The sequence below is a fragment of the Protopterus annectens genome, chromosome 6.part0 (assembly GCF_019279795.1).
Source record: "Protopterus annectens isolate FY-2018-M chromosome 6.part0, PAN1.0, whole genome shotgun sequence".
Lineage (NCBI taxonomy): Eukaryota > Metazoa > Chordata > Ceratodontiformes > Protopteridae > Protopterus > Protopterus annectens.
Window position 1 is genome coordinate 1160529500 of NC_056737.1, and position 24525 is coordinate 1160554024.

At 41.7% G+C, this 24525-nt stretch overlaps 1 protein-coding gene across 1 annotated transcript in view; it reads right to left on the reverse strand.

Annotated features, from left to right (window-relative positions):
- Positions 1 to 24525, reverse strand: part of SLC4A10 (solute carrier family 4 member 10) — a 3247445-nt gene that overhangs the window by 797789 nt on the left and 2425131 nt on the right. Inside the window, exon 14 of the mRNA XM_044074780.1 lies at positions 17651 to 17896. Within this exon, the coding sequence (XP_043930715.1) occupies positions 17651 to 17896 (246 nt within the window). The remainder of the gene's footprint in view (positions 1 to 17650; positions 17897 to 24525) is intronic.

Below are 24525 nucleotides of genomic sequence, written 5' to 3' on the forward strand. Positions count from 1 at the left end.
ACCACTGTGGCGATGTGATTATCAAAGGAGAGACTACTGTCCACCTGTGTCCCAAGGTCTCTTATCACACTTTCAGTGTTAAGTAGACTACCACTTATGTGGTAGTTCATGGATATAGAGTTTTTACCAAAGAGGATGACAATATGCTTTTTGACATTGAGCTTCAGGCCATGGCTTTGACACCAGGCATCTGTCTCAGTGAGGCCCTTTTGTAGTATGACCACATCATTAGGAGTTTCGATTATGGCTCCTAGTTTGCAGTCATCTGCAAAATTTGTTAGCCAAAGACCTTCTGTGTTAGCCTGTACTTCAGAGAAGTAGATACCAAACTGGAGAGGACCTAGGACTGAACCCTGTGGTACTCCACTTGTAACTGGTTTGAAGTCGTATTTGGAGTCTGCTACTTTCACAGTGTGGGTTCTGTCCATGAGCCAGTTGGCAACCCATCTTGTGACATAGGGATTTATACCTAGTTTAGTGAGCTTATCTATAATTCCAGAGTGGGGGATGGTGTCGAAAGCCTTGGCGAGATCTAGATAAGCTGTGTGAACCACCTTACCCTCATCTATGGCTTTGGTGACTGCTTCAAAGAAGTCAATCAGGTTTAAGAGACATGATCCGTCTTTCACAAACCTGAACTGGGTAGGGTCCAGAGTTTGGAGATTACCAATGTGTTTCTTTATGAGTTCCATGATGGTATGTTCCATGGCCTTGCAGACCAGGCTCATCAGGCTAATGGGGAGGTAGTTTCCAGGGCCCGTCGTGACTCCCCCTTTGTGCAGTGGGATAACTGTCACAGTGCACCATTCAGTGGGCACAAAGCCTGAGGTGAAGCTATGACTGAACATGGTACTTAGGTAGGGTGCCAGTTCATTCTGTAGTTCGTGTAGAACGCAGCCTGGGATATTGTCAGGTCCCATGGATGCTGTGTTCTTGGCTTTGGAGAGTGTGTTTTTTACCTGTGCAGCTTTGATTACAGGAACTTTGCATTCTTCCGGTATAGAGATGGGCCCTCTATGGGGTGAGAGGGGGGTAAAGTTAGCACTGAACCTATCTGCCAGGATGTTGGCAATATCAGTTGGTTCTGTATATTTAGTGCCATTGTGCTGCAACTCAGAGCAGATTTAATTATTGCCATTGAGATTCTTGACATAGCTATAGAACGCTTTCTGGTTGTCTTTCAAGTCAGTGGCAATTTTGTTTTCGTAACCAGCTTTGGAGGATTTTATGAGGGATCTCAGCTTCTTACTGAGGTTAACCAGGGAGTTCCTCCAGTCATGGGATTTTACTCTTTTTTGCAACAGTTTCTTTCTTCTGTTGTAGAGTTTGTTTATGGCAGAGGACCACCAGATTGGCTTCCTTTTTTTGGAGGATAGCATCTTGGTTCTATTAGGGATAGCATGATCCATGCACTTATGTAAGTGCTTATAAAGTGCATTTGTGTAGGATTCAGCAGTCATACCTCTATTGTCCGTCTGCATGGGTGTCATGATGTTTACCACTACTGTCTTAAGAAGTGTGAAGTTGGCTTTGGAGAAGTTTTTTACGGTGGTTTCCCTAATTGGGTGTGGGGACAGGATGTGGATGTCTAGAGTGATTAGCTTGTGGTCGGATCTGACCAACAAGGAATTGACCTCTGGTGTGGAACACAGGTTGCCCATTTTGGTAATGATAGTCTAGGATATTGTTGCCCCTGGTGGAGGTGTAAATAAGTTGATCCAAGGTGTTGGAATTTATGAATTCCAAAAAACGTTGAGCAAAAGAGTTGGTACATGAGTAGTTTTCCCAGTTAATGGTGGGGTAGTTGAAATTGCCCATTATTATGGTGTTGGGTTGTACCCTAATACTTTCCAGTGTATCAAGAAATGAGGAGTGAGAATCCTGGGGCATGGTGGGGGAATCCATAGAAAGCTATAATTTGGATTGCGGTCTTGCCCAGAGTTAGTTGCACTTGGATAATCACGGATGCATTATGCTGTGCAACTAGCCTGGAGATGTGGATATCCTTAATGAATATGGACACACCTCCACCTTTAGTGCTTCATTCTGGGTTTGGCAGCCAAAGGGTGTGGTATGAATTATAGCCTGGTAATGCAGGGGTGCTCTCTGGAGCTTTGAACCAGGTCTCTGTCACTGCACAGATGTCAATGTTCTCCATTTTAAGGAGTGCCTTGAGTGAGTGCATTTTGAGGTTTAGACTTCTAGCATTGAGTAGCATTACCCTCAGATTTTGCTTGCTTGTACATTCATAGTGTAATTACATATCTCACATACTGTGTTTGTTTGATTCAGGATTAAGTGGTTGTCAGTATACATGAGACAATTGCTAAATTGCCTCAGGATTCCCATGTCCACCAGGCTGGCCATAGAGATAGCAGAAAAATGCTTATCCATGGTTTCAGGTTTTGCTATGGGTTTAAGCAGGGCGAACAGTGGGTAGATTTAACTGGACTGGATTAAAATCACAAGGACAAAGAATGGGTGCTATACTCAGTGTGAACTGCAGCTATTCAATAAGGTGATCCTGCTCTGCATACAATGCTCCTAGATCAGCAGGAGGACTGGGGATGTTTGCAGAGATAGTTGTTTTATGGGAAATTTTAACTTAAAATCATTTGTGTCTATGCAGGGCACTGCTAAATGCAGATGGGCATACAGCAGCTTAGTGCAAACACTGGGCATACACAGAATTAGAAAGAAACAAGTTTAGCAACTGCAATGCCCATAGATCAGTGAGGAAATACACAATAAGCTTTCAGCCAGCAGCCATTAACTCAGATAGGTTTGCTACAGCACACTTCTACCACAAGACGGCAGTCAGAAAACCCACTTAATGTAAAAATACTGGTTTTAGAACTCAAGTGAAGGGAAATCACACAATCTAGTTACAGTGAACTCTCAGTTAACCAGAACTCAAGCAACAGGCAAGAAAAAAATTAAAGAAATACAGTACATTATAAACAATTCAATTAAATTTTCATGTGTTGCAGTTTCTGGTTCCCCACAGCCAGGTTTTTAATTACTGTATTTCAATATTAAAATCAAATCAACACAGTGCTTGTGGTATGGCATGGCATGGTATACTATAGGGTACAGTATTAGACAGGCCTATTTTTAAACTAACTCTCAAGCAACCAGAAATAAGAAGTTATGTACCTACCATAACATTCCATGTTAGTTGTCTTCTTCTCGCCTTATTTCTTGCTAGAAGGGTTCAGAGCCGATCCTCGGCTCCGACTCGGCAATCTACTAAAGCTCGAGAGCTATTTACTGGCTCGAGGCCCTCCCTATATCCCACAATGCTAGGCGTCAGATCCCCAGATCTCGTTTGGCAGAGCTAACACCAAGGAAAGAGTCAAGGACACCTATCCAACCACAAGGAAAACTATAGTAAAAAGACAGAGGAGGACACAATGTACATCAGAGTTGTCCAGAGGAAGAAGGCCCCAAAAGGGGACTCTTCTCAGAATGTTCAGGCTAGGGGGATGCAGGGTGGGATGCAAGAAAGAAGGCGAGAAGAAGACAACTAACATGGAACGTTATGGTAGGTACATAACTTCTTAATGTTAAGTTGTCTATCTCGCCTTCATTCTTGCTGGATGGGACAGCGTCCCTAGCACCTTAGTCCTGGGTGGCTCATCGGAACAGACTCTTGAGCACAGTGGAACCAAACTCAGCTCTATTCCTAGAGGCCACATCCAACTTATAATGCGAAATGAATGTATGAGGAGTGGCCCAAGTGGCTTTGGCACAAATAGATTCCATTGGTAGTCTTGCTTGAAAGGCTACCGACGTAGCCAATGCTCTGGTGGAATGACCTTTAGGTTTAGCAGGGAGTTATGTCTGAGTTGATGAATCAAGGTAATAATAGAGGACAGCCACCTGGATAAGGTTACTTTGGAAACTGGCTGTCCTTGTTTACCCTCAGCATAGGATAGGAAAAGTTGGTCTGATTTTCTTATTTGCTTAGTCCTGTCCAAGTAGAAACGTAATTGCCTGTGAACATCCAAGCGGTGCAAATTTTGTTCAGCTTTGTTCAAATAGTTAGGAAAAAATATGGACAGATCAATAGACTGATTCAGATTTGTTTCAGATGGTATCTTGGGTAAAAATGAAGGATTAGGCCTAAGTGAAACTCTGTCCTTATGAAACACAAGATAAGGAGAACGAATACAGAAGGCTTGAAGTTCCGAAACTCTCCTAGCTGATGTGATGGCTACCAAAAAGAGAGTCTTCCAGGAGAGTAATTTTAAGGAACAGGAAGCCGCTGGTTCAAAGGGTGGGGGGGGAATCAAGGAAGCCAATATCAAGTTCAAGTCCCACGGAGGCGGGGGATCTCTGACCGGGGGCCTAAGTAACAAAGTTCCTTTGAGAAAGGCCTTGCAAAGTTTGTGGGACATGATGCTGGTTTCTGACAGGCTAGCGTGGAAATTTGCAATAGCAGCTAATTGGACCCTAAAGGTGGCAGAGGAGGAACCAGCTTGAAAGAGCTCTGATAAAAAATCTAAAACATGATGGACAGGGGCTGTAAAAGGGTCAATATTCCTAGCCTTTGACCAGCAGGAGAAACGTTTCCACTTACTGTCATAAGTCTTCCTAGTGGCAGATTTGTGCGAAGAAAGGATGATATCACGCACCAACTGAGAAATTAGCGGAAGCCTGGCTAAAGTTGGAAGTGGAGCAATGAAGCTGTAAGGTTGAGAGACTGAAGGGACTGGTGCAGCCTGCCTGACTGATGGACCAAGAGGTCTGGCACTGGGTCCAGATTCCACGGCTGCTCCAGCAGGTGCTGATGGAGGAATGGGAACCAAATTTGTCGAGGCCAGTAAGGGGCAATAAGGATCATCCTGGATCCCAAAGTGGTTGCTTTCTGAATTAGCTTGAGAATTAGGGGAAAAGGTGGAAATGCGTACAAAAGACCCAGGGGCCAATCGTGAACTAGAGCGTCTCTGGGGGAAGAGAGTGAAGAAGTCATCACACCTGCTGTTGAGAGGGGTTGCAAAAAGGTCGCAGCAAGGTTGACCCCATCTGTGGAAGATTTTGTCCGCTACTGATTGATTGAGAGACCACTCGTGAGGCATGAGAATAGCTCTGCTTAGGCTGTCCGCTATGACACTGGACCTCCCAGGGATGTGCATTACTATCAGAAACCGTTGAGAGGAGATCGCCCATTGCTAGAATCTGAGTGCTTCTCGACATAAGGGATAGGACTTGGTTCCGCCCTGCCTGTTGATGTACCACACTACAGACATATTGTCTGTCTGAATTGCAATAGTCCCGGTGGGTAGAGAGTCCTGAAGAACTTGCAATGCCAAAAGCACTGCTCTCATCTCCAAGATATTTATGTGCAGATGGTACTCTAGAGGTTGCCAGGTGCCTTGGACAGTCCTGCCCTGAAAATGCCCCAACCACTTGATCAGAGAGGCATCTGTGGTCACTGTGGCAGCAGGAGGAGGAAGAACACACGGTCGTCCCTGGAGTATCAGAGGGGAGACCATCCACCAAGCCAGGTGGTCTTTGCATGATAGAGTGATTATTATCTTGTGAGACATTGGAAGCTGTTGAAAGGACCATTGAGTAAAAAACATCCACTGAAGAAGCCGCATGAGAAACCAAGCCAGGGGAACTAGTATGATTGCTGCTGCCATGAGGCCCAAGGTCTTTAGTACAACTCTGGCCTGAATCCTGTTGCACTGTAGTAAGACTTGCACATGTCGGCAGATTTCTGAAACTCTGACGAGAAGAAGCCTTGCAGACAGATCTTTTGAATTTAAGATTGCTCCTATAATGATAATAGACTGAGAAGGCGACAATGCAGACTTTTCAAAATTTATTGATATACCTAGCTTGGAGCAAGTTTGGATGGTATAATCCCTGGCTCGCAGTAGCTGATGCCTGGTGAGAGCAGTGAGGAGCCAGTCATCGAGATATGGAAACACCTGGAATCCTCACCATCTCAGGTGAGCCGTAACCACTGCCATGCATTTGGTGAACACCCTGGGGGCTGTGGTGAGACCAAAGGGCAGGGCCCTGAACTGATAGCGACTGGCTCCCAGCCGGAAGCAGAGAAACTTTCTGTAGCGTCTGTTCATTTTGATATGGTAATACGCATCCTAAAGATCTATGGAGCACATCCAATTGTCCTGACCCAAAAAGGGTAGAATGGACTGGAGCGTGACCATCCGGAACTTTTTTCTTTGAACAGACTTGTTTAGCCTGCTGAGATCCAAAATGGGTCTCCAGTCCCCTGTCTTTTTTGGCACCAAAAAGAACTTGGAGTAGATTCTGGATCCTTGCTGGTCTTCTGGGACTGGCTGGATGGCACGTTTGTCTAGCAGTTTTGAAATTTCTAGCACTGCCTGTTCCTTTAGACTGGGTGGAACATCTGGAAGGGACTTGGTTGTTTGTACTGGGGTGTGGGCAAAGGGAATCTTGTAACCCTCGGATATGATAGACCGTACCCATTTGTCTTGTGTGAGGAGTTGCCAGGCTTCTGGGTACAGTGACAATCTTCCCCCGACTGCCTCCAAAGGCAGACAGTCGGGCAGCCCCTCAGGAGTGCTGAAAGGGTTTGTCAGAGAACGATTCTCTATTACCCTGATTCTGTGGGCCCCCTCTGCCCCTCGGGCGGCATCTATTATTGTTCCCTCCCCTGCCCTTGGAGGGAAATTCACCACGTGTGTCAGGCACGACTCCCTGGGGTTTCCAAAACCATATTTTTCCACTCTTCTGACCCTTGGGGTATGGTCTAGAGGGACTGGAAAAATGGACTCCCACGGCAGAGAGAGTCTTGCCTTCCTGCTCACACCTGGTAAGGGTATCTTTCACCTGTGGTCCAAACAGAGCCGAAACATCAAAGGGGGTATTGGTGAAGGATGCCTTAAAGGGGTCAGCAAAGTTGCATAACCACATCCAGGCGTGTCTTCTCAAAGCCACGCCTGTACCTGCGGACTACTTGCCCCATCAGCTGCATAAGAAATGAGCTGCATTGAGGAGTTGATGATAGAATCAAGGGTCGCCAGCTGGGAGTTTATCTTATCTTGAGCCCCCGCAGCTGATAGATACTGAAGGGTATCACCCAGTTCCTTAATAAGATCCCTTTGGAGATGGGTGAAATGACACATAATTCAGCGACCGCATAGAGAAGGTAGCTGAGGAAAACACCCACTTCCCGTACCTGTCCATTGTCCTAGATTCTTTATTAGGTGGATGGACAGGCACCGAAGGGTCAGCCAACTCCTTCTTTGTGGCTGCTGCAACCACCATGGCATCAACAGGGACACCCTTTGTCAAAAATTGCTTGTTGGGTGGGGCTGTAATAAATTTAGTGGGCCTACGGGGAGTTGGTTCCACTGTGTCCGGGGCTGACCATGCCTTTCAAGCCACCACTTCCATCAATGCATCCAGGTAGACTGACTCGTCCTCCGAAGGGTTAAGGGCAGTCCAGTTCGCCCTCTGCTTAAGGATTTCTAGGATGTCTGAAAAGGAGACATCCTCAGAGGGGGATCTTGGGGACCCTTCCGAATCCTCCAAGTCGGTATCAGACGTGACTGACTCGGGGGAGTTGACATGTTTCCTTTTACATTTTCTCTTCCGGGGGGGCTCCTCTGAAGGATCGTCGGAGGCCTCGGAAGAGGAAGATATGCCCAATGGGGCGACCTGGAGCGTTTGCTCTCCACACTTGGGGGGAGGAGCCGAAGGGGCTGATCGAGGGGCCGACTCAGGAGTCAGCACACTCCTCATGACCTCGAAGGCACCCCTGTCAGGCAGAGCAGAAGGTCCCTGCTCCGAGGAGATGAGAACCCCTGTCGGCACCGAGAGGCACGGCTCCGAGGCTGATGTCGGGACTGAGCTCACCTGCGTCAATGCTCCAAGAGGGAGAACGGGGTCAGACAGGGGTCCGATGCCACTCGCCCCCTCAGAGCCGATGAGGGAGTCTCAGTGCCCAGATTCCTCCAAGGACGGAACCAAGAAAGAGATCGGAGCCAACGAAGGAGCCGAAAGGTGTGGTATCGGTTCCGACATTACCAAGATTTGAGCCCCAACCGGCTCCGGTTCCAAACACAAGGAGGGAGTCAGAGGAGGAACTGCTGTCCATCCACCTAATAAAGAATCTAGGACAATGGACAGGTACGGGAAGTGGACTGAGCCATGGGGGACAGCAGTTGTTACCAGCTTGAACAGGAGACCACAATTCTTACCTTGTGGGATCTATCTGTGCCCCAGTTGGCAGTCCATCAGATGACATACATATTTATGCACTGGTTGTTGATTTTGTGGATACGACGTGTCTGGGATGTTGGAAGAGGACTTTCCAAGGTCTATGTGGGACGTGTGTAGCTCATTTCATTGATGTATTGTCCTGGATGATTGCCTTGAAAACAGTCTATCAGGTTTGGGAACTATGATCTGCCCCTGACCAAACTGGAATTGGTAGGGTTGGGTGTTTGTAGGCTCACAATAGCTCTGTTTATGAGTTCCATCATGATGGACTCCATGGCCTTGCAGATCAGGCTTAATAGGCTTATAAGACACTAGTTCCTATGGTCTGTTGTGCTACAACACTTGTGGAGTGTGCCAAATTTTGCTGTAATGCATTCAACAGTTTCATATCCTGTACAGAGGGGGAGTCTCAACAGACTGTTCAGGTGCAGGGTCTGTTTGTTTTGGAGATCACATAGGACACAGCTAGGGAAACCATGTTATCCCATAGACGCCGTGTTTTTAGGTTTGGAATGTGCTGTTTAACCATTGTATATGTGATTTCTGGGTTTTCACAATCTCCAGGTATGATAATGGGCCCTTTTGTCAGTGAGAGGGGGTAAATATGTATGAACCTGTCTGACAAGTTGGTGGCAGTGTCAGTCATGTACATGTATTCTTTTACAGTTTGCACTGACTCAGAACATATATGTGTTTACATTGATATATATGACATTGCGAAAGAAAGCTTCATGGTTCTCTATGGACTCTTTGACAATATTTTTGCCAGAACATGGATTGGATAATGTTAGGAGTGCTCATTGTTTATTGATGATACTGATCGGGGATTTATTGATCTTCTTTGAATTTCCACTTTCTTTGAACAACTTAATTGCTTGTAGTACATAGTTTGATTATGACAGGAGTCCAATATATTATGTGGGTCTGTTTTCATATAACTGTGTGCGCAAGGCAGGATTGGTGAATAGTGACAAGTTTCTGGGGTATGAACTGCAACTGCCAGATATGTGTGGCCCACTGCTGTACTCAGACATGGCCTAAGTGTGTGAGCATGCCCAGTATGACCTTTCAGTATGTTGTTGACTGACATTTGCTTTGTTTATTTAAGTGTGTGAGCATGCCCAGTATGACCTTTCAGTATGTTGTTGACTGACATTTGCTTTGTTTATTTGTGTGTGAGCACGCCCAGTATGATCTTTCAGTATGTTGTTGACTGACATTTGTTTCATTTATTTAAGTGTGTGAGCATGCCCAGTATGACCTATCAGTATGTTACTGACTGAAATTTCCTATATTTGTTGAAGTGTATGAGCATGCCCAGTATGGACATATATAGTATATGTGTGTGAAAAATCTAGTTGTTTTTTACTTCAGGGCTCACCTTTGTGTTGTACATCGATAGGAAGCACGCTGTGCCTGCAGGGCTTCCATGAGTCGCTTTGCATAGACTTATCAACATGTCTACATACAGGGAGACGGACAGCTATTATTTGTACATTTCTACCCAGGGGGCACACTTGATTGTTACTGTGGGTGTACATAGGATGAGGGGTTCACCTGACACTTATGCACATTTGCTAGGCCTGCACTGCTATGTCAGGTATTCCATTTCAGTCTGTACTGTTGCCTATCATACTGGCCTGAGATATACTACTGTACTACAGAACTTAGCTTCCCATTTCACGTATCTTAGTTTGTGACTTCATAGCCTACCCAACCCACATCATACTGCCTGGCCTGCTGTTGTCTGTCTGCATAGGCCTGGGGGGAAGTTCAGAGGGCATGATACAGCATTTGTTTGTGTTTGCATTAGTCTACAATTGTCCTGCTGTGTCGGTGCCAGTGAAATGCAGTCATGGCTTAGTGGTTCAATACTATGACTATAGTGCACAGTATCTTGGGTTCGCGCCCTGTCACTGCTTTTTATTTTCTTGCTGGGCAGACCTGACTGGTTAAGGAACAGTAAAGCTGGTGTGAGCATGTTTACCCGGCTTTGCTCGACTTTGCCCAACGTTGCCCAACATTGCGCTGGTTTGTGTGGCACGCAGCTCTGCACAATTGTGCTTAAATATGCTAAATAGTAGTAAAATGTGCTTAGCACTGCTTTATATTGCTTAAAATAGGGCAATCATGCCTCAGGTGGTGCTGCAGGGCTGCTTATGTCGGATGCACATGGTACACTCCCTATACATGTTTGATAACAGGTAGTGTCAAGTTAGGCATCCCTTTTATTGTATGTGCAAGTCAGAGAGAGCTGTCATTTCCAGGGTTCCTACTGAGTCAGTGTATGTGCTATGCATTGCCTCTTTACCAAGGCTAGGGCATACTAAGCATGCCTCCTTCTGCCTACTGTGGCAGGCTCAGGTTGTTCCTCCTCTGAGTCACGCTGTGCCTGTGCAGGCCTTGGCAATGGTGGGGGGCTGTTTGGCCCTGACCCATGCTGTTCCTGCTGCAGCTGATTTTGCAGGATCATATTGTGTAGCATGGCACATACCATGACAATTTGGGTACATGTAGTTAGTGAGTACTGCAAGGCTCCACCAGATGTGTCCAGGCACCAGAACCGTGACTTGAGCATCCCAAACATGCACTCAATAATGTTTCTTGTTTGTGCGTGTGCCTCATTATGGAGTTCTTGTTCGGGTGTGTGTGCATTTCTGATGGGTGTCATCAGCCACGGCTCCAGTGCGTTTCCAGCATCCCCCACTAGGTGACCATCAGGGATGTCCCCATTGGCAAAGCTCTGGTTCAGCTGCATCAGATGCCAGATGTGGGAATAGTGATAGCTTCCAGGGCAGCCAGCACACACATTCATTGTTATGCCCTGGGCATTGCACATGACCTGGCAGTTGATGGAGGGGAAGCCTTTGTGGTTGATGTAGACACTACCCCGCTCACCGGGTGGTGCTTTGATGTGTATGTGCGTGCAGTCTATTGCACCCACCACCTCAGGGTATTCTGCTATTTGGTGGAAAAGACGCATATTGCTGGCCAATGCCTCACTGGAAATGGGGAAATATACATGCTCACCGACATGTGCTGACATGGCATTCAGGAACTGGTGCAGTATCCTGGATGCTGATGCCTGTGAAACACCCATCATATCACCAGTTGGTCTCTGGAAGGTACCTGTAGCTAGTATTCATAGGCCAACACATACCTTGGTATCCACTAGGATGGGTTCCCCTCTGTTGGTTCTGTGTGTGAGGCGTGGCCGGCACAGATCAACAATTTGCTGCAGGAAGTCTCTGTCCACTCTATAGCACTCCACTATCTCCAGCTCATGTAGCCCCTGGTAGGTTACCCTGGGTCTGTACACTCTTCTCCATCTCCTCACTGTGGGTTGCTCAGCAGCATTCACAACATCACCACCCTCAGCACCTTGCACATGTTCGTTTATGATAGCTATAGCAGCACCTAACATTTTGTCAGCCTTAAGCTTTTTAAGTTTTCACTCTTTGTATACTGCAGTGTTGCAGAGTTCTTGTGAAAAAACAGGGTAGACTGCTGTTACCAGAGTTTAAAGCGCTGGGTTGGGCAGGGCTAGTCTACTGCCTGTGTAATTGGCTGATTCTGATATATTTCACCTGGCAGCTCTGCTAGTTCTCCTTGGTTAACTTCTTACTACTTCTTTTCCTTCCTTTTTCCCTTTCTGTTTCCACAAGGGGCAGCGGCGCACAAACAAGCGCACACCCGCGCACACGCTGTGTGCCTGTTTGCAAATAATTTCAGATATATTCACTGCGTACACCTTTGGTTTCTTGTTTTCAGCTAGTAGCACTGTACACACGCCTCTTGCAATCCTGAGCAACTTAGGGCAAACACAAGCCACTGTGCTCCAATCACCTTACAGTCTTTCAGACATACCCCCTCATGATGTCACCTATCTTCTACTCTACTACTACCCTACTCCTACACTTACACTCTAGGGACATGGCTCACATGCCGGGGAAAGTTGGGATTCACTATCCTTATTCTCATTTGCATAGGATTGCCTACTAATGCTTGGTTACATCTCTCACACTGAGCTTCCCCCCCTTAGCAACCACTACTCAGTGGCCATGTTGTTTTCAGCCTGCCATTCACCTGCATGGTAGGACAAGGTTTTTAGTAAAAATGCACATTTGTGGCTATTTTTCACTTATTTTCATTTTATTTAAAGCGCAGCATGTTTGCACGCCGCTGCGCTATGCTTAAACATCGGCGATCAGGGAAAAAAAATAAAATGGAATTTTAAGGATTTACAACATTAGCAAATGCCAATGGCCTTATATTTGACCATTGGCATGCTTCCTCAACTAGATGCATCCTTTATTTGGAGCTGCCATAGCTTCGTTTAGCTATTTGCAGAACGGTACTCCGTTAGCAACGGAGTACATTTCTGCAGATAACACTACTCTTACACAGACAGGTTAGTGTTTCCTGGATCGCAAATTTACCTCATTTGCATAGCTTTCAGCATCAAATGAGGTAATTTGCATTCCATAACACTGTCCGTGCAAGAGTAGCTTTAGAAGCTCTCATACACGCCCCTGCCGGCTATGGCTGAATCGCCGTCTTACACTAGTCTTACACTCCATGCAAGCCTTCGTGAATCCGGCCCAGTATCTATGTATTTATTTTAGGTCATCAAAAAGGTAAAATCAGAAAGGTAAAAGAAAGCCAAAAAGAAATTATAGTTAAGATGTTATATGAAAAAAATACAATGTATGGAAAGAAAACAGGGAAAAGAAAAGAAAAAGGGACATTAAAATTATGGAAGTTAAAAGTAAGTGAAGTCTTTGGGAAAAAAATAAATGGTATGATATGATTTTAGTAAAAAAATGGTGCACCCATGGAAGGAATTAAAAAAAAATGAAAAAAAAGGAAATACAAGACAGAAGAAAAAGGTTTGAAAATTTTTATGAAACAGGGAATTTTTCTGGAGAATGTTATTAGACAAGTTACCAGTGAAAGGCAAAATGAAATTTAAGGTGATGGAAGCAAGAAAATGTGTTGACTGTAGTGAAGAGTAAACAACAAAACATTGTTTTTTGGATTGCAAAAATAAATAATTTTGGAAAAAGTTTAAAAAATGATTATAGATGAGAAGCATTTACCTGTTTTAATATGAATACAATATAATATGAAAAGTATGATAAAGTAAAGAAATGTGATATTGATAAATGGGATTAAGTAATATGGGTGCTGTGAGAAAAAACGATGTGAGAATTTGTTATATAACAAAAAAATGGAAGAGGATGATGTATTAGCTGAAATAAGAAGGTGGTTGTAGAAGAAAGGGTGTGTGAGATAGAAGGTAAATATAAAGAATTCTAAATTCGAATGTAAAAAAGTGAGTGTGTGAATAATTGATTGAAAATGTTTTATATTACATCAAATTAATGTAAATCTTAATCAATCATCTCTACACTCTTTGGTAGGTACCATGGGACTTTTTATATGTACTTGAGTTACTAACAACTCTGGTAGGGTCTCAGTTTAACATCTCATTAGTGCAGCACTTCCTTATACTGTACTGCAGTCTTAGCAAGCAATCTACCTTGTGTGGGAATAGAACCCACAGCCTTCTACACCAAAGGCAAGTGTCCCACCTGTTGCACCACTGACACTGCTCAAAAACATCAACATTATATACTAATGAAAAAACAGAATTCTGCGCTAAAATAAACTGCAGTTTTCAAAGTAAAGATTTGAAGTGCCTTTAAAATGGCTGGTTGATTTTATCACAAGTGTACAAACACTCATACAGAACAGTAACATATGTATATCTACAAAAATAAGCATCTTTTAAAGGTGTATTTTAATCATCATGCATTAGAACAACATTATGAAAATGTACACTTTATTATGATTTTTAAACCTAAGCTTTAAACATTCTAGGTAATTTATTGTTGTTGCTAGGGGTGCCAACCTTTAGTAGATGGCACACATACTCTGATTAAATAAAATAATTTTGCATATGAAGATTACATATTACCAGTTTTCATGCATGTCTTCATGTGTAATTGTGTTTCTCAACATTGTTTTACTTGATTTTTGAGAAATACTATTTTTTGTTCATTTTCATTTAATGTGAGAGCTTTGAATATTCAGTCTACAGACAAATTTCAATAGGGCACTCTTAGCACATTGATAAGAAGAAAATAGCTTAGAAAGGGTCAACAATAAAGGCTGTTCAGTAGCAACCAGGTGCAGGAAATGTACAATCCTTACATAGTAATGCTCCACTACAGTACACTAGTACTAAGCAAAGTAATGAAAAATAGTCCAGGTAGTAAGTCAGTGAATAAATGATGACCCACGGCTATCCAGCCAATATGACATGGCAATTAGCTCCAAGAAATACTCTACATTATGCAATTAGTGCTACAGGGATGGACATGCTCAGATTCTTTCTACCTTTGGTTTATAAATATAGTACTTAGCAAATTTTCCTAGTTTGACCTTCAGGTTTCTGTACTATTTCTCTTGTTTTTCTCCAACTTGGCACTGGGATTTGCCTCCTTCTTTGCAGAAGCATAGGAAAGCAACTGGTAGAGAGGCTTGGCTTTTGTCAGGGGCACTACATGGTCTACATGATTGCATATGTCTTGGCTGCAGGGCACTATGCATCATTGGCATCACTTTCCTTTCGGTCCACATCATTTACTAGTGCCTGGAATTTGTTGGCTATTTGGCACTAATTACCTGACTTTCAAGGTAGGTGGTCTGTGACTTTTCTTTCCTGAGAAGTGTCATCTTAACTCCTCAGCTTGTCTGGGAAAGGAGCAGATAAGCCATGCTGCACCACTGGCAAAACCATGAACTTTCTGCACCCCCTTAGCACCTTAGTTCTCTCTCTTGGGCAGATGGTAGTGCTGAGTGAAGATTGCTCCTGTCCGATCACTTATGATCAAATTAGGATCAGCACACAGTTTGCTTTATAGAAAAGTCAGTTGCTGCATTAGGTGAATCAAAAAGTAGCTTGTCATTTTACAATTTGATCTGACACCTAGCTAGATATCTGTAAGCTATTAAGATAATATTCCTGTACTGAAAGACTTCTTACATTGCCAATTAATTTTGAAGAACTCTTGAGTTGCAGATATTATAAGAATTCCTTCTCTTCCTTGGCCCCTTCATAGATGTACACATTGTCTACATTGCTCAGGGCTTTAAAAATAATCTGCATGGAGGGAAGATTTGACCTTACAGGTAATTCTAGAGAAGAATGTACATTTTCTGTTTTCTGCATTTATGCCACTAAAGTATTTTGAGAATGTGCAAGTCCCTAAAGGAAACAGATGACGACAATTGTTGAGGCAAAGTAAAAGATTTCAGTAACAGTACAGTTGTTATGATTTCAGGTTTGTTGCATAAAGCAGATATTACCTTTACTGTTATGTATTGTCTTTTCAGAATTCAGTTTACATTTCTCTTAGACTGCCTACAGTCACATGTTTACTTAAATTTGTCAAGCAAACTTCATTCTTTCAAAATTTCCACCTCCTGATTTGTGACCATTTCTCTTCAGTAGTTCAGAAGGTTGGAAAGGCATTGTAGATTTCCTGTTGACCAGCAATGTATTATCTGTTTCATTGTTTTCTGATAAGTTTTTTACAGTGATGATGCACAAGTTCCCAACTTATCCTTGATATGTAGAGGCACTACTCAGCATCAAAAATTACATGACTCTTCCTTGACTTGTCGCAGCACAAAGGAACACAAAAAAGTACCATAATTATCCATGGCATGCCAAGGCACTAATCAGCTATGAAAAGTACCTGACTTATCATTGACTTATCATTGACATACTGAGGCACTAAGGAATGCTGAAAAGCACAGCTGCATGCAGTTTACAACAAATGAGTTCACCCAAGTGAAATGTTAAATTCAGTCCAAATTCTACATTTTTAACTTGCACAAGTATACTCTTGTGAGTTAACGAAGCAACTGCATCAATATCTTTGAATGCGTTAACATTTTCTTTAAAACTAAATTACATAGGAAACTGCTTGCATAAGATTTTAAGAACTTAATATACCCAGATCCTATTTCCCCCCCTAGTTTTTTGCCCCTGCCACAGTAACTATCAGTCTCCTACCCAGCTCATCTTCCCTATTCAGCTCATTTGTTCCTCTAGGAGGTGACAGTAGAGCAGTTGAGAGTGAAACTGTCACCCATCCAAGGTCAGGAGGTTCATTGCTTTGAGGCCCTAACCTCCCTCTCATGGTCATAACTGTCACACGGTCTGGTGTACCACAGGCATCAGAAAGAACATGTCCCTCACTTCCTCATGTGATATAACGCCTCAGGACTGCCCTGACCCCCCCCCCCTTCTGAATTTAGCACAACTGTAGGATATCTGGACTACACCTAGGATATTACATCAGAAATGATCACTTGAACACCTGGACATGTGCTCTGCCCCTCTCTCTGCAGACAGGTGAACTGGCAAAGCCACATCCCCCCTCCTTCACCAACTCCAACAGGCACACATGCTGCTCTTTTGACTTAGGTCAACTGGGTCATTCTCAGGTCTTTAGCCCTCTATGCCACTGTAGATGGCACACACAGAGCCCTTTGGATTTTTCTCGTTATTGTTTACTACCCAGTTAGTCATATTGCACAGATACTTACAAAAATCAGTTTGATTTCATGACTGAGAGGTGATGTTCGGAGAGAAAAAAATTGATGGGCCGTTCTCTGGACTTTGCTGTTTTCTCCACTGTGTGCGATCTCAGAATTGGTATATTTACGTTGGGGTGTGTGTCGGGGCCACAGTCCCCCACATCGGGAGGATTTGAGGGGGCAAAGTCCCAAACTTTAGTTTGCCTGTACATTGTTTTTTTTTTTTTTTTTTTGGATCTGCTCCTTCAACATTTTAAGGTTTCGTGTTAAGTTCGATAGAAGAGCATTTGCTGTTTTTAGCGTTCGATCTTCTGATATAGATGCAAAAATTCAGTGCTCAGTCACCACTTTGGTCAATATAAAGTCATAGCATTACAGAAAGTCTATCAAAAGTTTTGCACTACAGATTTATGTTTTTACCTTGTGTGCATTTAATCTTTAAAGTGATGTTCAAAAGCGCGCAATCGATATTTTTTCTGAAAACTGCAGAAATTGCCATTCAAACAGTGCTGATATTAATGAACCCTTCTTTCTTTTCATTGTCTTGTTTCCCAAACCATGCAGACTACATTGTGTTACAATTGGGTGAGAATGAACATAAAGGACCTTCTGTTTTTATCTTGGCAAAGAAGGAATCAATTGGTACATATGTATGAATGGAGCACTGTAGCTCTGACTTCTTGTGAAACAATGAAATGATGAGAAAACATGATTAAAGCAAATTCTGAAGTTACCCATGCTGTCTGTAAGCAACATAAATGGTGGCAATAAAAAGAGCAAGGCAATAAAAATTTGAAATATGCGAAATACTTACGAATACTTTGTCAGCATGTTAAGGTTGTTGTGCATATTTATTGGATATGTCTCACCAAGGTGAAACAGCTTCTCTAAGGCCTCATAGATAAAAATAATACAAATAAGTGCAGCAAAGGCTTCCTCAGTGAAGCGGGTTATGTAGCAAACTAAACAACTGGCATCTGTGGCAACCAAAATCAGACAGAGTGTAGCAGTCCATAACCCAATGCTCGCTCGTAATGAAAGGTAGGACAGATTGTTTTCACTAGAAGAAAGAAAAATAAAAAAATAAAAGTATCATATTTAATACTTACAGTACTAATGCATGGATTAAAAACTGCATTGCGCTTTTACAAATCTGAAATTAGCATGTCTATAAAATACTGCTAATATAGCAAACATTACTAAAAAGCATTACAAATATAAAATCAAAGTCATTTCATCAGTTTGTAAGACAAATAAGTTATTAATATGCAGGATTTTTCAGTCGTCTGCTTATTTGTTGCAGAGCAATTTCTCTGCTCCGTACAGAAATGTCATTTGATCTGATATGGCTGGGGTTCATTACCCAGATGATAAAAAACAAACAGAGTATAAAGGATAAGCCCAGATAAAATAACTTTAACTAGCTGATCTAGGAGACTCACTATCTCTGATACCCTCTCTATGGGAGGAATAAAGACACCTTGCTGTAGTTTCCAGTAATTTATTCAGTTAAATAGGTAGATGGACCATTGATCTTGTTCTAATACATTACATTCAACAGTCAGTTATTTAAAGGCAGTTACAAACAATGATGGGAGGGTCCATGGGAGCTGATTGGAGGAAAATCTAGGAGATGGAAAAACAAGGAGCCAATCCCAAAGCTTAGAGGTTAGTCCCCTATTTGAATATTCCTGAAAGACCCATGAGGGCTTCCCAGCTCAGTAGCCTTTGGAACCTCATTCTTAGTTAAAAGGTTATATTTTTAACTTCTAACATACAAAACATGACAACACATTATGAGCTAAAAAAACTATGGAATTATATTTAACAAAACACTTTCGCCTGTGCTTCATCAGGTCCATCTAATAAAGTGGTCTACACTTTGAACATTGAAGATGCCTGTTTTACGAGGTTATCACCAGACTTTATTAGTCTGTTTTGTAACACATGTAAACTGAGAGCCTGTGTCTGCATTAGAGGGGCTCATATTCTTTGGAGTCCAGTATGAAAACTTTATTACAGACCTTTTTCCAGTCTATCACATGTAACATGACAGGCTGTGACCTCTTTTATGGGACTCATTATCTTCTGACATATAATATGAAAGGCAAATATTTTCTTGTATAACAAAAGAGGTTTACAGTAGCTGCTTATGAGAGGCTCACATACATGATTAATGTGACCAGTCCCCATTCTTCTTCCTCCTGATGAAGACAGAACTTTTTATATGCAGGGGAGGTAGTCACTTAAAGCTACATTAGGTAATTCCCATTTTTGAACAGTACATACATCCAGAGAAATAGCCTACAGTTGAAAACAAGACACAGTGCTCATCTTTTACATGGCTCATGGATGTGCACAAATAAAAGTAAAAAAGTAAAAAGTAAGTAACGCTGGAGACCTCAGAACCTTTTGTGTAGACTTTCTGTACCCATGGAGTAATAAATGCAGCAAGTGGTGAACTGCAGCGTCTACAAAAAAATTTTATGTACCTCATAAGACATTTGCAGCAGCTGGAAAGGCCACAGAAGTACCTCACAAAGTGGATTACTGGCCTCAAACAAATGCCCTGTACTGACCGCCTCAAAAAACTCCAGCTTTATTCCGTAGCATATCGCCTACTCCAAGGTGATTTCTGCCTAACATATAAAGCTATGGACATGCTACACCTAAAGAAATCCCAATCCCTCTGAGCTACACACTCTAGGGACCTAAACCTTGTCACCACAATAAACAGGACATGCTGGAGGGATAGAGTCCTGTCCCAGAGACTTCCTATACTCTGAAACAAGCTACCCATCTATGTCAAGCAAAGTTCTTCATTAGCAATCTTCAAGAAAAATCTTGATGAGTGGATGGGAAATAGGAAATACACCCCGGGGATCACTTCTGTGTCTCTGCTCGACAGTGGCACAGGAAAATAACTTTCTTGGGTGGCGTAAGCTTTGGAACCTTGTTGGCTAGGCTTATGTAGGCCCTTGGGCTGATAGCCTAGTACCTACCTATGAACCTATGAAGAATCTCAGATCTTGTTTGAACATAGGCTAAGTGTGCCTATGGTGTAAGAATATAGCAGTGCTGACTGGTACCTTGGAACAACAATTTTCATTGTACTGTAAATTATACAAATTTTGTTAAATGCAGGTCCATTGGCTACAGTATCTATACCTGGTTGCTGTGGGGTAACTGCAGTGAGAGGTGGAATTCTATTGGTCCCAGAGCCTAGTTTTATGGCACTCCTGTCTGGGGTCTTCACTGTCAAGCTTCTAACTAAGTCTAGGAGTTACTGAGGGCTTTTCTGTTCAGAATCTTCCCCTCTCCAGGTTCCAGGTGGTGAAGTCAGTGCAAAAGAGAGCTAGACAGCTCTGTGCCTGGATACATAAAGGGCTGGAAACTGGGAGGGATCAGGTGGAGGGGCAGTTAACCAATGTCCTGAGAGAAGGGTTGATGGCATGGGACCCAGGGTGGGGTTAGATGATGTAAAAGGCTGATGTAATCAGTAAGGGTGTGTGCTGTCAATCACACTGGGAGGCTAGAGTTTCTCCACCTTTTCTCACTGTTAGCACCAAAAGGAAAGCTCAAGTCATATCATGAGGTAAAAAAAAAAAAAACACTTTCAAATCCATGTCTAGTACTTTTTAGATTTGTATATACCTAGAGATTACAAATAAAATTAAATAATAATGTGGCTTGTTTTCCATGTTACTAGTTCACCAGATAAACCAGCTACAACTATAGAAATAGATATAGCTCATAATGTTTTGTCACGTTTTATATGTTAAAAGTTAAAAAATGAAACCTTTCAAATAGGAATTAGGTTACAAAGGCTGCTAAGCTGGTAAACACGACATGGTTAAGGGAGCCTCTAGACAGTAGAGTGCCTTAACAGTACTAAGATGATTCAAACGCCTCTTCCTCCCACTGAATACAAAGGATATTAGTCCTCTGAGTCAGCAGTAGATACTAGGGAGCTGATGAGAATAAAATTAAATGTATTTAAAACAAATAAATACATTAGAAAGGAGGGAAAGCATCAGATCCTTCAGCCTTGCCACGGGAAACATCAGCCTTAATCCTCTGTTCAAACCGTTAAGCTAGCATAGCAAATTTTTCTATATAAGAAACGTGGGCATTATTCAATGCCTGCAACTTTTTGGGAGTTACAGAAGAGGGAGACAGTGCATGTGTAAACAAAACTCTCAACCTTGTAGTGTACGAAATTCAGTCAAAGCCAAAATTAATGGTAGGACAAATACATAAATAGGGAAGGATTTTAATTATTCTTCTTATAAACTTAGAAAGTTGATATAATAATAGCTTTTGTGTTAGCATGCATTTACTGAAGGATGTGAAGAGTAAAACTTTAGTATCTGGCATGAATGAATAACTGTAATTATTCATGATTGATTTATGAGGGAAGGGAAAAAGGACACATACGTAATGCTTGTAAACATAGGGACAGGTAGGATTTGTGTTTCTTTGTGTGTGTGTGTGTGTGTGTGTGTGTGTGTGTGTGTGTGTGTGTGTGTGTGTGTGTGTGTGTAGGAGTAAACGATGGGAGGTGCCTGTGCTACAATGATGTATTAATTGTCACTGTTAGCTAGTGTAGGAAAGTGTTGATTAGCACTAGTGGTAGTTGATGGCAATTCTCAGACATGCAAATTAGCTGATAATGAGGTCTTTTCACAATGCGGCTAGTGTGTTTCTCTGAATCTGATAGTAATAGATTGTGAAAAAAACTAAATGAAAATTCCAGCCAAGCTAGAAATTCCACTGAGTGACCTCTCAAACCTCTTTTATCAGAGGCATATGGGATATATGCAAATGACCTTTATGAACATCAGGTGTTTCAGCTATATGGAGATTCTGAATATCCATGACTTATTTCTTTTTAAGTTGTTTCAATGGAAAATTTCAGGCCAATAAAGCCAAACCCCACTAGCTGTGGATATGGATATTTTGGCCTTGTTATGACCTCATCTGTACATCACAAACAGGGTGTTTGACAAAACATAAGAAACACAGGGCTGTTATATCCAGCTGATGTCCATTACCATTAGGGTGACTGCAAAATTGCAAAATATCCCAACCAACAAACTAAACCAAAGAGTGAGAAGGTCACAAAGAAAAAAAACAATCAGTAAAACTAAATGGAAATTCCAGGCAAGTTGTAGCTTGGCTGGAGTTTTCATTTAGTTTTTACTGATTGTTTTTCTTTGTGACCGTCTCACTCTTTGTTATAGTACTACATTGTGGAAATAGGGCAATTTTATTGCAGCCCTTTATGTGAGCAGTAGGATTCTTTCTGAATCCTCAGGATTATCTTATCTTACATAGGCTAAGAAAATCCTTAAGCTACACAATACAACATATTGTACATATAATACAGTTTTAGAATTAAATAGTGAATACATTGCTTTGTATTTGTAAAGCATTTCAAAATATGGCAAAACTTTAATAAATTTTGCTCAGACTTTTTTTGGACTGCTGTTTGTTCTAGTAAGGAAAACCATAACAAAGAACTGAAAAAGACTGTGAATCTCCACGTTGACAGAATTTCTTAGCATTTTGTCATATGCATATGTAAAGAAATTAACATGATTAAAGAAAGATCTAAATGTGAAAACATATTACAAGTATTGGTCTAAACTAGGTTTAATTGGGTCCAGGGAAGTAAATACTGTGAGAAGAAATTGCCAGGGAATTGTTATGGCTAGGCTTGTATAAGCCCTAGGGCTAATAGCCTAATACCAACCTATGAACCTATGAACCTATTAGCACTTTATTTCAGAAAATATTAACACTTTTTTTGCAAACTAAGGTGTGTCAATTCTACTTTAATTTACTTTAAGTCATCTTAATCAATACATATATATATATTTTATATTATTTTAAATACATTATTTAACATTCAGCTTTTTCCTGCTGATGATGGTCACACTAAGCTTCTTGATATCATGATAGACAATGACCTTAAATTTGGCTAACACCTATCACTAATAATCAAAAAGGTCCACTTTAAGTTAGGCTCACTATATAGAATCAAGCTCCACCTAACTGACATCAGCAGATAGCCCATCTCCAGAACACATTTACTCTCCACTCCTGTATGCCTCACTGGTATTTACAAACCTAAGAAAAGCAGACAAATAAACTGGAGTCATGTTATAATAAAATAGCTGGATGTGCTGCTAACCTTCCATCCAGATCACATCACTGCTCAGCACTACAGCAGCTAAAATGGTTGGACCTTCCTAATCTACTGACCTTTAACCAGCTTGTTCTAGTACACTCCATCCTGCACCAGCCAGACACCTGTCCAGCCATTGGTGACCTTGACCAACCCCATACCAACTGTAGGCCACTAAGATCCTCCAAAAAACTCCTACTGAAGGTAAGTAAACCAAATAATAGCCATGGAGACTCCCTATACTCCAACAAAATATCAAAATCTTGGAATAGCATGCCTCAAAACACACTCAATATGTCCAACTCAGCCAAATTCAAGATACTGCTTAGACAACACATAAACAACGCCTGGCTCTGTTCCTGCACTAAAGCAGGCTAAATTCCCTCTCTTTCTATATCTTTAAAATGTTTCTCTGCTACTACAATACCTCAACCTTTTTCTTGTGCTATATATCCGTGGTTTTAACTACCTGCCCTCCATATGTAAAGCTTTTTTTCTTTTCATGACATATTTTGTCTATTCTGTGTCTCCTTTACCAGAGTAATCCGTAATGTACCACATATGTATCATTGTTACAACTGTATGTAACTAACTAGAAGTCTTATCAGTTATATAATTGCCTAAACTTTGTATTTGTTATCATTGTTTTAAATTTTGGATTTTTCAAGTATGCTGTGGAGCTTTACTTCCCGGGCCTCTGATGAAAATGGCCCAACAACCCAGTCTGACTTCCCTGGTAAACAAATGTAAAATAAATGAATAAAATAAATGTAGTTGCCAAACAAGTTTCATTTATAACTTTTGTAATTTTTTTGTGTTCTTTACTGTTTTGTTGTGCATATTTGAGAAAGTATACAAAATATAATGTTAATATTTAGAGCCCTAAACTGTACTCTTCTTATTCTTCTGTCTGGCAGACATATGCAGTATACATGCACCTGCATAGCTTTGATTTTTGTCTGGGTTATCTTGTTCGTATTTTAGATAAATAACAACTGCTTTAAATATTTTATATAAAACACTTGCTTTATCTATGTTCCGTGTTCCAGCTTCTAACAGCAGCAATGAATGCAGACGATCATCACTGAAGGCAGTATAGAAAGGCCCATGAGAAGCAGCTCCGTTAACACTGATTGGGGTAGGGGTTCAAGTACAAATGACACTACTAAAGCCTTTCAAATAAGGTGGTCCTAACCTATCACTCGACAAACCAGCACACAGAAGTAAATCTTAGAAACAGAATGGTTTGAATTGTAGAACACAAATTAACTTTGATAACTGCTTAAAATATGAAGAATTATGTCACTAGAAGAAATTTACAATACCTGTGTAAGAGCCAGGCGAGAGACCTACCAAGTTATCCAGTGTGAACTGATCAATAAGCGATGCAATAATGGTGTGACTTAAGTGGACTTTATCCCCTTTCTCCTAACTTGTGTGACCCGTAGTATTGTTTAATAAACTAAGCAGTATACCCAGGATAAATATTCTTATTTTTA